Raw genomic sequence first — 15,407 nt, forward strand, 5'->3', positions numbered from 1 at the left:
TTTCCACTGAAATATCCTAATTAGTGACCAGCACCGGTTTACTACCACCGTCCTCGAATAATGATGTTTTTTTTGTCGTGCCAGTATGTTCCTGCGACCAGGAGCCCATATCAGAGAGACTTCAAGCCAATGATTAAGCAATTCCACCTCCTCTCGACACTGTAAGGCTAGTTTGGATGAAATGGCGTTGGAGTCCAAGGCCTTTATAGCCGCTTGACTGTCCGAGAAGATAGGTTGAGCGGCTCCGAATGGAAGTCAGCTCCCACACCACAGTTCATCTTAGAACCGTCGGTATAGATTTCAATATCGTATCTTCCAATAACCTTCTCCTTGCTCCATTCGGCTCTCGGTGGGAAACGTACCGTAAAGCCTTCCTTGAAGTTCAGGTCAGAGACTGTGTAGTCTGATCTGTTTTTGAGCAGCGAGGGTCCCTGTAGGAGGATCTTACTGTGACCGTACGACTTTGTTGTCCAGCTTTCTATGTCTCTGAAACTCACCGCGCTGCAAATAGCTATTGTTTTAATGTGTAGATCTAATGGTAGCAGTTGAGTTAGTGCATTGAGCGCTTCAGTTGGACTGGTGCTAAGCGCTCCTGTAGTTAGGATACACGCTGTTCTTTGTACTTTGTTCAGCTGGATTTGGTTGTACTTCTTTTCTGTTGCGGACTACCAGACTAGTGCCGCATATGTTAGTATTGGCTGTATAGGACGAATTGGATAGTTTTGGTTGGAGACCCCATTTTTTACCCAACATTCTCTCACACGTGTAAAGTGCTATATTCGCTTTCTTTACCCTGTGCTCTACGTTGGACCTCCAGCTGAGTTTGGAATCTAAGATAACACCTAGGTAGTTTGCCTGTTGGGTTAACGTAAGACTAACGTCCTTTAGTTTTGGGGGATTAAAACTTGGTATCTTGGTTTTCTTAGTGAATAGTGAATAACATTTCTGATACCAAGAGCACTATGACATCCGCGTACGGCACTCTTTAAATTCCTTTTCGGTTGAAATTGGTAAGGATATTGTTAGCGACTAGTAACCACAGGAGAGGGGATGAGACTCCTCCCTGACGGGTTCCCCTGTTGACAGAGTGTTTTACCGTGCTGCTGCCTACCTCACCGATTGTTTGGGGTAAAACTTTTTTATTTTTCAACATAGTCTCCTTTTAGGCTTATATAGGGTTCAATAGGTGCGCTTCAACTTTTTTCCGATAGGGAGGGCGAACGACGCAATATTTTTTATTTTTCGCTTGTCATTTGTAAACTTCATTAGTATACATTTCATCATGGAACGCTACACACTTAGCAACGATTGCTGCTACTTTAAGAGCATTACGGCCATTTTACGGTCCATTTAACAAGCCGTCCCGTTTTGGGGTTATGTGAAGTCATTGGTCTACAGTAACAAGCCGGCGACGATTTGTGAGCTCAGAGCCAATATTGAACGCGAAATTGCTGGAATTTCGGCCGATTTATGCAAAAGAGTGGTCGAAAATTGGGTTCAACGATTGGACTTCGTAAAATGTGCACGCGGTGGTCATGCAAAAGAAATCGAATTTCATACTTAAATGTATATGTTCAAACTCGATAATAAAAAAAAAATTAGTTAAAAAAGTCAAACCGTTTGTGTTTTATTCAAAAAAGTTCAAAAGTTGAAGCGCTCTTACTGAAAAACCCTATACACTTCGTCCAATGCTATTCTATGTAGTTTGTTGACTTCTTCCATACAATAGGATTTGTCGAAGTCTGAGGAATAGTCGTTCGTTACTGCAATCATCTCCTTGCTTCAATAAAATCTTTTCCCTACCAAATCTTTTTCCTTCAATTGGGAAACAAATAGTCCAAGGGATCCGATGGAGCCCAATCTGGCGATTAGGGGGGATGTGAAATGAGTTGGAGCCATATTTCTTTTAATTTTGCGACCACAACTGCTGAGGCGTGAGCTGCTTCGTTGTCGTGATGGAAAATGAAAATCACTTAACCTCCTCGATTCAAACGAAAGCCAAACACAATGAAATAGTCCGATCTGGCTGAAACTTGGTGTGCGTTCTTCCAATTGATGCTACTAATTAAACACCACCCCGATACGCGCCAGTAGTGCCATCTCTCTGACTTTGCACGGACCTTTTAAGCGGCCCTCGTACGTACATCATTAAATGAATCTCTGCTGGAGGAGAGGGAAGATTGTGACGAAAATCAAGTAGTTGATTCGTTGATTTAACCTGACAGATGGGCTTACATGCCTGTGCACATATACACACGTATGCAAAACACACTTACATATCTACAAAGTGCGAGTACTCGCAAAGTGGCTTAGTAAAAAATTTCAGTATTTTTAACATTTTTGTTTACTGATATTAGGCATTTGTTGTAATTGTTTACAACTATCAGCACCTTTTTTTGTATTTGCGTGTTTGATTTCTTCTGTGCGTTAAACATGAAAAATTTCACATGCACTTCGGTCAGTATACACATACATACTTACATACATTTATAATAAAGCTTTCCAATTTTTGTTTCTATTTTTTATTTCTCAACCGACAAGCCGCCTTTTTTGTGTCGTCAGTTTTGTATTTTTTGTTGTAGCTGTGGTTTATGACGTCCAGCCTTTATTGGAGGCAGTGTCTCAGTATTAGTGTCGACTATTAATAGCTGAAATATTGTACAAGCAAAGTGAATTATACGCAAATTTGGGTTCGGCACAATATTTCTATTACACAATATTTTGTATTCAAAATTATGGCTATTAAAATTCTGCACTGTGAAATTCTTGGGGTGTAAGGGAGTTTTAGAAATCTGAGGCAGCAGTTATCGGCATTCTGTAACCTCAATTCCTTCTCTCACCTCAACGTGGTATATCCTGTTAACCTGAACAACTATAGCTGAAGACGAGGTATCCAATCCGCGTGGGAGGCAGGGTCAGGCCTAACGAGAGGGGAAGTTTCGGAGGGGTTACTTTGACGAATTAAAAGCCTTTCGAAGTTCGAAACGTCTCTCTCGGAGCGAGCGCTTGCAAAATGCGTCTGTTCTTCCAGTTAGAAGCGGCCTCACGCTATTGAGTATCTGGTCATCTTACCCCTGGAGCTCACCAGATCTTCCTTAGGCTTGTACTTCACATTTCACATTTTTCGAGCTACAGATATGAAAGCATGAATTTTAACCCGGGAAAAATACAATCTCCAAGTGGTAGGCACAGAAATGTGGAAAATCCACCTGCTACGGCAGCCTGCACGTCGCATTTGGAGGTGCAGAATTTGTGTTTATATGTAAATATGTAGTTTTATAACTAAAATCTGATTCCCTATGTTCCATTCGCGAGAAAAAGAATTGATGATTGTAAAATTCTGCTTGATAAACTTCTTTATTACGAAATAATGTATTTCTGAATCCCATACAGCAAAATTCTGAATTAAAAAAAGTGGTTGTCTGTAAAGTCGCTTTACTGACGATAGTTTAACGTGACAACGTCATAAGAAAATACTGATGGAATGGTTGCAATTTTCAAGACAAAATTTTAATTTTATTTGTTTGATAGATATTTTGTATGGATATAGAGAAGGAGGTAAATGGAATCGCAAAGGAATAGGTCAAGTTACATTTATACAAACGTGAAAAATGACGAAACATTTATCAAATTCATGAAAGATATCTTCAATTTCGATTGTGCATAAGACGTTGATAAGTCAACTACACTAAGAGGCACCATCATCGATTTGCCTTTTTCAAGACACTTTAAACTCGAAACACTCCCTTTCATTTCCTACTTTTTCTATCATCGTCCTATTCCCAACAGAGAAATGGTTCATTACCATGCACACATGAAGAAGGCATATGCAAATACAAGTATGTGAATTTATATACAAATGCGCATATACATACATATATCTGCTCACTCAAGTAGGAGAGAGCCAGATGTCGAACGTTGCCGAACGCGGGGCCGATTGTGCTCTTAGTCGTTCGTTCCGCGCTTTCGCTTGCAGTTCAAGCAAGATAACGACGAATGAGCAAGATAACGACACATTTTTTCGTGCGTGCAGCCGGCTGAATCGAATTATAAGACGTTATCACGTCAAAATTCTAACTAAAGACTAAGAAGAAGAAGGAATTCTAACTAAATAGAAGAAGTGCGCAGTTTTTTCTATTATCCGTACGGTTCTTAGAAAGTTAATACAGAGGCAATATCAGTAAAATAACTGGTGCTAATTTCAGAAATGATTTAGATCGCTAAAAATTTAAGAGTATTTTAATTTTTCTTGTATCTTATATCATATTTCTTTATTCCGTATAAAAAATAGTGCATTATTAGATGGAGAATGCGCATTTAAGTCACGGAAAAATATGATCAGATATCAACGAGAGTTTTTAGCCACTTCAAACTTTCACTTTATTATACTAAAAATTAATGGGCTGGTTTCTCGTTTTTGGGTAACCAGACCTACCTCATTAAATAGTTAGAATTTGAGCCTGAAATACGCTACAATAAACACCAAAACGAAGTACCTCTTGTCTTCAAACAAACAGTCGGTGCACTCGCGTATCGGCACCCACGTCCCTGTAGACAGTTATAATTTTGAGGTTGTAAAAGACTTCGTTTATTTAGGAACCAGCATAAACACCAATAACAATGCCAGCCTTGAAATCCAACGTAGAATCTCACTTGCCAACAAGTGCTACTTTGGACTAAATAGGCAACTGAGCAGTAAAGTCCTCTCTCGACGAACAAAACTAACACTCTACAAGGCTCTCATCATGCCCGTCCTAACGTATGGCGCAGAAGCTTGGACGATGACAACATCCGATGAAGCGACGCTTGGAGTGTTTGAGAGGAAGATTATCCGTAAGATTTTTGGACCTTTGCGCGTTGGCAACGGCGAATATCGCAGGCGATGGAACGATGAGCTGTATGAGCTTTACGACGACATAGACATAGAGCAGCGAATAAAGATCCAGCGGCTACGTTGGCTGGGTCATGTCGTCCGAATGGATACAAACGCTTCGGCTTTGAAAGTATTCGATGCGGTACCAGCTGGTGGTAGCTGAGGAAGAGGAAGGCCACGAGAGAGAAACGACTGGCGCGCTTTGTTAAACTCGGCCGAAATCGTTTTCGCCGAAAGTTTTCTGTCCAGGTATATTGTCAACTCACTCACGTCTACCTGGAAATCTAGTACTAAATATATCTATATATATGTATACTTATATATACTATACTAGTAAATATCCTATTCAAATATGGTATATGCAAACTACAGTTAACAGGTTTAGATGGGCCCAGAGTTGTGGCCGAGTGTCCAACACGTAAATCGGGTCATTGATTAGTTGCGGAAAGCTGAGTAGCAGAGTTACCTGCTTTCTGTTTACTACCAAGTCTGGGGAAGGTAAGAAGAAAATAGTACTCAGAGCGCCAGAGAGTGTACATCTAAGAGTGCAGCTGATACATATAAACGCAATTCGTTGAACGTTCTGAAGTCGGTTTTTAATCGTAATTTGAAAAAAAGTTAAGTTTTGTGTGACTTTTAATAAAATACGTAAATTTGACTAGCGTAAGTGGCGGGCATTTGACACACTAATTGAAGAGCCTGTTTGGTTGACCAAAAATTGTAAAATTTCCTCAACTATTTTAGCCACGTATCCTTTTCAGACGCTGATAGATGCAGATAAAGAAATTTGATTTATAGGTCACGATTTGCTTTAGTTTTACTTCCGATTTCCAGGTTGTCTATCCGCATTATATTAAATGTTTGCATATGTACACACACGAAGTATACGTCTATTTACATATGTACATATGTGTTAGTGCTAATGTCTCCAAAAAACCCTGACGGAACTGCATTTTGGCACAAATTGTTTAACTATTATTATCACCTGGCAAGCAAAAGTGAAGCGCTCAATTATCGTAGACGCGTTAAAAGAAGTATTTGCGTAGCTCAAATTGTAAATCGATTACTCATTAAGTCGAAGTTTCCAGCTTATATGTTTGTGTGTAAATAAGTGCGCGAAAAACACCTGCACTTCGTAAGACATCATTTTCGTATACTAACACACACACATGCACACACATGCGCGCCCTACTTGTCTGGCTGCTGTCACTCACGGCGACTGGCTGATTAAAGCCACCCTCAAACTGGAAATGGGCGCTGTGCGAGTCCGAATGCGGGCGCAGATCTGGCTGTGTGTGTATGTGTGCATGTGTGGATTTGTATGTAATTGCATATGCGCATGCGAACATCGCTTGTTTTTAAGTACTAAGTACTTAATTTTAAATTATACTCGTATGAGCTATGTTCTGTATTGTGCCCACTGTTGTTGTTGTTGCTGATAATTTCAGAAACTGCTTCACTACATATGTGTGCGCATATTTGCGTTCCAAGCACAGGATTTTGCCTTTTTTGTTTTTGTAAAAACCAAAACTTTTTTTTTTACCCGTAACTACTCATACCTGTCGTGTTTTAAATATTTTAATGTGAATTTTGCTTTTGTGTGACCCAATCTATTGTTGTCGATTCTAGTTGCTGTGGTTGCTGTTGTTGTTGCGCGCGTAGTTCAGTGCTAATTGCGATTATCTCATGCGAGTACAAGCCGCACTTACACTTGTTAATATATTTGTACGTATGTAGTGTGTGTGTGTGTGTGTGTGTGTGTGTGTTATTGTTATCGGCGGCGCTTTCCTGCTACTGCCGCCACCGCCTCACATTCATTGCTGCCACATTGTCACTTTAGTCGCGTCGCTGTCGCGCGTGTGTGACGTTACAATTTGAACAATTTTTCCCCCTTCAACTTAAAAAGTAAAATTTTGCTTAATGCGCCACAAATGCAAAATGAAAAATTACTAATTTACTTTTGTTTTCTTTACATTGTGTTTTTGTTGTTTCGTTCTATTTTTTTATAATAATTTGTTCTTATGTGCAAAATTGAGATTTGTAATTTGCGCCAGTTGAAGTTTGAAGTTTATCAGTAGTGTTCGAGACGCGCTGCCAAACGTTGCTCTTCGCATTAAAGTTTAGAAAAATTGTGATTCCCTTCATTTAATGGAAAATAGAATTTTCTGTAATGAATTCAAGTGTGCAACAGAGTAACTAATAATTGAAAGTGAATAGTTGTGATTTTTTTTGTTGAATTTATTGGATTTATTTTGTGGATTATTTGACATTCGAGCGTACAGTTTGAGAGCCACTCCGTGTGGTTGCGGTAAAAGGATTTCTGCTGTTATTTGCAATTGAAAAATTGAATTATTTTGAGATTGTGAATGAAGGGTATAATAAAACTTGAGAAAGGAGAAAGAAATCTTCTAGGACATAGTTTTGGGTAAAATATAATGAAAAAAAACAAATGTCTTTAATAAAGTAACAAAGTTTCTGGAGCAGCAAATAAATTAGGTCTTCAAAAGGGCGATATGAGAAGAAAAATTAATAATTTTTCAACCCTTTTGCGAATATGTAATAATAGAAAATTAAAGAAAATATATATATCAGCAATTGATTAAAAAATCCTAAAAAATTTTATGATAAATAATAAGTTATAAAGTTGCTGAAAGTATGTGAAAGTATTTCAAAATTATTTGTTCTTTTTTTAGTTCAATCTTCCTTGTTTCACTGCTCTTAGGTCTTAGGGCAGCTATAAAGTAAGCACATAACAACAATTGGAGGTTTGCAATCCGACTTACGCATCTTGTGAAACCTCAATATTAAATAAAAAATAATGCATAAAAGTAGAGTTAAAAATAAATCATTGAAAAAGTTCGCCAACAAAAAAAAAAACTGTTTTTATTTATTAAAACTTCGATAGCTCGCATGGATACCTAAAGAAAAAAACAGAAATATTAAGATAAACTTGCCAGGAGTTGCTGAAGAAAATAATTAAAGGCGATGTCAGATATCTAATTTTCACCCTGTGTCTGCCATTTTGAGCTACTTAATAAACCGTGATGTTCTCTTGGAAAAGCTACTTTTTATTTCAGAGCAAATTCTTAAGAAAATGTGCTCAAAAGCATTAAGTTTGTTAATGTGCTAAAAGACAAAATGAAAAGAAAAGATTGGCTGAAATCAGGCGGCACTTCATTGAAATACTTTGCGTACATCACTTTTCGGCAAAGAATTTCGAGTTGCGCCAGATCGGAAGTGGACGAAGTTGTCTGGGGATGCACTTCCGAATCCTATCGAAATTTTGCATTGCTGAAATGAGGCCGACACGGCCCCTCCTTTGCTTGACGCTTCTACATAAACACAGTAAATCCTTTTTTTTTAAAGGCGTAGTTTTATTTAAACGAATTTTGATTTGGATCTCGAAAAAGAATGGCCCATCTTAAGGAACGACTTCTGAAACTGGATCAATTCAAATCACACGTCAGTTAAATACTTTCTGAGGGGCAGATTAAAAAGTTGGAAAGCCCAACCAAAAAAATTCATTGGGCTTGAGAAGATTTGGAACAGGAAATATCCAAAATTCGTATAGGGATTAACATACTTCTTCTGAGAATGGGAAAAATATCATTTTTGCGGGAAACTTGTTTTCAAGATATAGGTTATCAAAGGCTTTGTGCCCACAAATGGGCAACAGTGCTACAAAATATATATCCTCTAACTCATAGTTGCAGCATAGGGCGTCAACAACTCCTCTTCACCATCGAATATGGTATCGTGCAAGGGCTCTAAGTTTATTCCAGATACAATTTATTGATTTGATTTCAGCCTCCGTTGAGCGGCGCCGGGTGGTTCGTGGTCTGTCTAAATTTCGTCTTGTCTGTTCGAAGGGGTTCCATCGCAGCGTCTATTTGGCGATGTTGTCCTCATTCTTTCTCAGGATGTGGACGATCCATTGCCATTTCTTTCCGAGGATTTCAGTCATCACATATAATTGATTTGCTCTCCTCAATAATTAGGTGTTAGATATAGTTTAGGCCAGAAAATTCGCATTATGCGATGATTAATGAACGTTTTTATCACTGCTAATTAAAATACGCAATTCTTAAAATTAAAAATTATAATTTTCTTAATACTAAAAGTGCAACAGGAGAGAGTTTTGTTATTGGAGGAAAAATAAATTTTTTTAAATTAATTTAAAAATTTTTTTAAAGAGTATTCATGATAAACAATTTAATTTAAAAATAACAAATAAAACCTGTGATAGTCGTCAAAAAAACTCCGCGCGTTTCCATCAAAGTGATAAAATTCGTTACACATCGAAGTTTGAGTGCCACTGCAGTTCCAACTACATGCAGTATGACTGAAGTAAACAACAAACTGACCCTTAGCATTTTTGCTGCGCTTGTGCATTTAGTTTTAGTAGTGAAAGCTGATCCACAACTCGATTTGCCTCCTTTGAACCCCGACACACAGGACCCAGCACTATTTTACAATGCCCTCACACCCAGAAAACCAGCGAGTCCACAGCAATTACAAGGCGACTTGGATCGCAGTCAACGATATGGGCCGCCATATGTCAGTGACGGACTCAACGATGATGGCGCAGATGATTTTAGAGTAAATAGTTAATGAATATATTCAGTACAGAGTTTTCTAAAAAAATTCTTTTCCCAACAGAATGGCCAAACGTACGATGAACGCATGCGCTACGGTTACACCTACCCGGCGAGAGCGCAAAACTTTTCACTTCCCGTAGCTGATTCACCATTTAGTGACTATAACAACAATAATTTAGCGCAACAACAACGTGACAATCTTCGTTATCCCAATCATAATTACGACAATCCCAGCGATCGTTTCAACAACAATCGCTATGCAGATGGTTTTGATGGTCGTCAGCAGGAGCGCTACAACATCAACGATCGTGAACAAGATCGTTTCAATAATCCCAATAACGATTACAATGCACGTTTCAACGGGAATCCACCACCACGCGAAGGCAACTTTGATCCCAATAGGCCCTTCAATCCGAACAGTCCTTATGCTAATGATCGTAGTCGTTATGAGAACCCTTTCCGCCCGAATCAAGATCGTTTCAATTTGAATAACGAACGATATTTCGAACGACAACGCTTTCAACAGGACCGTCGCTATCAAATTGAATTGGAGAAGTTACGCAACCTGCTGGTGGAGACAGATCAGAGGGGGTCATTGGAGTGTACAGCCAATGTGGCAGCTCAATGGAACTTCGAGACAAATGTGAATGAGCTGACACAAGCGGATGCGGTAAGTGAGAGAGAGAGAGAGAGAGCGAGAGGGGGAGTGAAATAGAAGTACAGTTTTTTGAAGAGAGCGAGGAAAGTTGGTTATGCAAACACAATTCTCTCATTACCAAATGCAACAAAAAGCAAGTGTTGTTGTGTGACAGAGAGTGCATGCAGAAAAAACAAATGCAGGCTTTGCAAGGTTATACTCATAAAAGCCATTCGCTCAGTCGCTATGCACACGAGCCTCATAAATGTCTGATTTTGTTTTGTGTACTTTTTTGAGAAAATTTCTCAGCGCTGCAGATCGCATGCCTTTATTTGAGATAATTTCACATAAAAAAGTCGTATGCTGCTTTGTTTTTCGTTGCTTTTAACCAATAGGTTTTCTCACGTGCAAAGCTTCCCTGCCTATGTGGCTGTTGTTGCTGCGTGCTTTATCTGTACGTGTTTGCGTGTAATGCGGTCACAGTGACAGCCGGCCGTCAAGGTTCGATGTGACATATGTACATACATACATGTGTACGCTCATGTGCGGGTGTTTATAGATTCCATCTTGTATTTTGTAGAATTCAATGCCATTTGAAGTTGTCGGTTCCTTGCCGAAAGACAAACGTCAAACGACAAAATCACGTCTGAATGCAAGTTTAAGGTTTGTTTTAGTTTTGGACATCCAAGGTTAGATGTTGATAAAATAGAAATCAATTCCAAGTAATCAACAGCCTAGGTTAGGCTAAATGGCTTCCTCGACACGAAGGGGGCTACCGTTAGATAGTTGAGTGTAGATAAATAATCAGTAAAAAGCTTCAAAAAGGTTGCTGCTTCAATTTTATTACGATTTGTGAGCCAACAACTGAAAGTATTAAACGAAAACTCCGACTTGGCCCCAAAGGGATATTGAGGCTGAGCGAGTAATGAGTCATTTCAGTTAATCAGACGAAGCAGAATGCGAGGGTTATATAAACATTAAAAACAATGTCGGCTTCATACGATTATCCTTTATATATCGAGGTGAATTAACAGCTTTGCCTTGAGCAGCTCCATTTGAGTTTACACGGCTCATGTTTTTTGATCAGATTTCCAATCAGTTAGCTTTGGATAGCAGCGTAATGACTTCAAGGTGCTAATAATTTTTTATTCTTCATCTCCCTAGCATCACAGTTCTTGATGAACCATTGTTGCTTCATTCACAAACATTCTTTATTCAAAACCAACGCCTTACGTTTATCTTTTATGGTCTACTTTCACATATTCGAGTCATCTTTTTCTTAAGCATTCTCTTCTTCAGTCTCCAACCGGGCTCAATTCAAGCGCTTTTCATGTTGCTCGCTCTTTAGGCATTCTCATAACGTGCCCTAGCCATCTTATCCACTGGGACTTAATGAACCGTATAACTGTTTTCGTTTATGATTGTATCTAATTCGAAAAGAAACTTCTTGCTGCCCCACAGGTCGAAAAATTATAATAGTTTTTATAAACAAAGCGAATAACTTTTTGATATCAACGGATTTCTTTACCTTGCTTCGAAGGCAAGGAATAATTTCTAAAAATTTAAATCAGTTGAACTTTTTTGACTTGAAACTATTGTCTCTCTTATTTTAAAATGCCGGAAAACACTTAAGTTTGCTTTGGTCACGGATGATAAGTTATATTGCTCTGTCTAGCTAAAAAGTGGCTCCATTTAGACCGAATCATTAAGCACAAAGCGGTTGGCACAACCATGATTAGTCATCTCTCAATCTTTATCATAACCCACATCTCTATACACCCATCCTGTCCTCGTTTTTTTGTGCTTTAACTTTTTTCAACTGCAATGGCATCAGAAAGAACGATTTTGATTTCTCGTCCAAGTGGACCCTCTCATGGGCAACTCAACTTAACATAGACCGAATCATTTGTAGTGCCACTAGAATATATTTATGATTCAAGATTATCACTGAATATTTTTGCTCACTTCATATTATCAATGGTCGACTCAAGCATTGGAGAAAGCTCTCCTTCTTAGCAGCAGTCCAGCTGTTAACTTTCCAAATGGGATATCCACAGAAACTATACTATAGAGAGCCGTTGAAAAAATTACTTCTCTGTCACATCTTGTGACGCTAAAGACAGAGTTACAAAAGCACCACAGATTCAGGTTAGGTTTCCTTGCATATGAATTTCCATCAAAGTTGAACAAAATTACAGATTATGATGAACGATTTTCCCCTGAAATGAAAAATTGTTCTTAAAATTTGCATCGCATTCATCTGCGGTAAATTACTTTTATTATAGATTTCTAAGCGACTAACAAAACTTTCTCTACAACTGTCCCGCGCTTGGCAGACCTTTGCGGTCGAAACTTTTACATTTGGATGTCTGGCAGACTTGGTAATATATTTAATTGAATAATTTTTTATCCACCAGTTCAATGCTCAACAAAATTACGTCGACTTCTTACGCCTGGTCAGCGAACAATCGAAGACTATCAATAAAGAACTGATTCTCGATCGACAACTCTATCGCCAGTTGATGTTACAATCGGAGGCGGGACCAAATGCTTTACCCTTAGAAACTTTGGACCGGGTAAGTTGGAGAGATAATAATTCAGAGCCTAGTAGATATTTATGCTTCCATTTCCCCAGTACAATCGACTGATCAACGAGATGCTGTACATCTACAATGAAGCCACGATTTGCGCGTATCAACAACCCTTCGTCTGCAATTTGCGTTACATCCCCGATCTTAAGGAGATTATGTCTAAAAGTCGCGACTGGGATGAGCTACAGCACACCTGGGTGGAATATCATCGCAAAGCGGGCCGTGAAATGCGCGACGGTTATGAGCAGCTGATTGATGTTATGAACGAAGTAGCCTATGTGAATAGTAAGTCATGGTTTCTCTATCCACTCACGCACTCGATATCACTCACTATTCAAACGTTAATTTTCCACAGATGTCACGAATGGTGGTGAATTCTGGTATCTTCCCTACGAGTCGGCCAACTTTCGGCAGGATGTCGACATTGTTTGGGAACAAATACGTCCGCTATACGAGGGTCTACACTCGTATGTACGTCGAAAATTGCGCGACTATTATGGCCCGAATCGCATAAATCGCATTGCACCAATACCATCGCACATACTCGGTAACATGTATGCACAATCGTGGTCGAACATTTTGGATATCGTCATACCTTACCCTGGGCGCAAATTGGTCGATATAACGCCGCGCATGATTGAACAGGGCTATACGCCTTTGCTAATGTTCCAATTGGCCGAGGAGTTTTTCACGTCTATTAACATGTCGGCCGTGGGTCCAGAGTTCTATCGCAATTCGTTGTTGGAACAGCCGCTGGATGGGCGCCGTGTGTTTTGTGAACCATCTGCTTGGGATTTCTGTAATCGCCATGACTTTCGCGTCAAAGTGTGTTCGGAAATTAGTCAGAAGGGTCTGCTGAGTGCGCATCACGAGATGGCACACATACAGTACTTTTTACAATATCGCCACTTACCGAAGGTGTTTCGAAATGGCGCCAACCCAGCTTTCCATCAAGCGATCGGAGATGCTGTGACGTTGTCCATATCGACATCGAAACACTTTCAAACGATTGGGCTGCTGCAACGCTCAGTCGACGAGTCGAGCTACGACATAAACTACCTCATCACAATGGCCTTAGACAAGGTAAGAGTTCTTTTGCGCAAAGTCAATGATGCCCGCGCTAGCTGGGTGAGTGTGTACGTAATTAGCATTCGGTTCGCTTCGGAATTGGTCCCCACTATGGGAACACTCATATAAGTTTTTTATTTTTTAGCATTATTTTATTCTACTCGGCTAAATATGTTGCTTTTTCAGGTGGCTTTTCTTCCATTTGCTTTGGCCTTGGATAATTGGCGTTACGATGTTTTTAGTGGGAATACCAACAAACACATGATGAATTGTCACTTTTGGAATCTCAGGTTAGTTTCGTTTGTACAGGGTGTAGCAAAACTTATTCTAATTCATTTATGAGAATTATAAATAACTTAAACTGTGAACGCTGACGAATCTGCTTCCATCAGTCGTCTAATTTGTTATACCAGTTTTGCCGCTCGTTGTACCTTCAAATCGAACAAATTTTCTAAAAATCTCAATATTTGTTTCAGAGAGCGTTATGGTGGTATTAAACCGCCAGTACTACGATCAGAAAAGGATTTCGATTTGGGTGCTAAGTATCACATTCCAGCAAATATACCGTACATCAAGTGAGTGATAGAATTAAGATATATGTATATTGGGGGAAATAATATTTTATGCTTTTGCAAAGATTCTTCTGAAGGAGGGAAGGATAGAAAGTGAGGTTTTTTGTACTTAAAAAAAGTGTTGTATTAAATTTTCTAAATGGTTTGAACGACACAAATTCATTGGCATTTATTTATACAGTTATACGGGAATCGATATTTTGGTGTTAAAAATTGTGCTGTGACAATTTGGCTTTGTAAAGTCTGTTGAATGTGTGACACCAATATTGAAATGGGCGATAAGTAACATCTTCCTGGAATTGCTTTACAAGGGATTTCTACTTACCAGGATTTCTAGAACAAATGTTGCACTTGTGTATATACATACCAAAAATGTGGAGGAAGGCAAAAGTATTTATGCCGAAGGCAGGAAAGAAGGACCCACTTCATTTTAATGCCTTCGACCCAATTTGTCTTACCTCATTTACATTAAAAATGATAGAAAGGGTAGTAGGCAACTATATTAGGACTATGGTCCTAGCAGATTCACTTGCATATCGCGCTGGGCGATCAACATAGATCGCATGGAAAATAGAATAGCAAATTTCTCGACTAGACAAGGGGTCGTGGCACCTGCTATACAAACTGAATTTTTTATTCTGCATTCTTCTGGAAGCATTTGTGATAAAGTACTTTTGGGAAGAAATGAGTGTAAGATGATATGAAAGCCATAGCTTTGGATCTAAATTTTTTTTCTTTTGGCATTGCCAGCTGAATTTTATTCCAAAAACTGTAAGTTGAAGTAACAAACTTAAGTTGAACAGTAAGATATATATTTGTGTCAAACGAAAGGTGCTTAAAGTGCTTTACAATTTTTATTTGGTGTTGCCACCTGATTTTTATTGGAAAATAGCAACCTAAGACACATTTTATTTAAATACCAAAATATGGATATCAGATAAAAGGTATTTAAACAAACTTAAAAGAAAAAGAAAATTTGACCAGTGTTGCCAATCATTTTTTTGGAAATTCATAAATTCAGAAATAAGCGAATTGTAAAAAAATATCTGCACATATATCAATGCAGTG

General features: G+C 38.8%; 1 protein-coding gene across 4 annotated transcripts; it reads left to right on the forward strand.

Moving 5' to 3' along the window:
- The first annotated feature begins 6,931 nt into the window (after positions 1-6,931).
- LOC128864607 (angiotensin-converting enzyme) lies at positions 6,932-14,349 on the forward strand. Of its 4 annotated transcripts, none has more exons than XM_054104361.1 (8): positions 6,932-7,298; positions 9,067-9,472; positions 9,533-10,141; positions 12,526-12,684; positions 12,744-12,984; positions 13,055-13,782; positions 13,954-14,057; positions 14,244-14,349. In XM_054104361.1, exons 2-8 carry the CDS (start codon positions 9,212-9,214, stop codon positions 14,344-14,346), a joined length of 2,205 nt encoding a protein of 734 aa, XP_053960336.1. In that variant the 5' UTR covers positions 6,932-7,298; positions 9,067-9,211; the 3' UTR covers positions 14,347-14,349. The 4 variants fall into 4 exon arrangements, with proteins under 4 accessions (XP_053960336.1, XP_053960338.1, XP_053960337.1 ...); XM_054104363.1 differs by having other exon boundaries at positions 9,120-9,472; XM_054104362.1 differs by having other exon boundaries at positions 6,932-7,082.
- The last annotated feature ends 1,058 nt before the right edge of the window (positions 14,350-15,407 follow it).

The sequence above is a fragment of the Anastrepha ludens genome, chromosome 5, assembly GCF_028408465.1.
Source record: "Anastrepha ludens isolate Willacy chromosome 5, idAnaLude1.1, whole genome shotgun sequence".
Taxonomy (NCBI): Eukaryota; Metazoa; Arthropoda; class Insecta; order Diptera; family Tephritidae; genus Anastrepha; species Anastrepha ludens.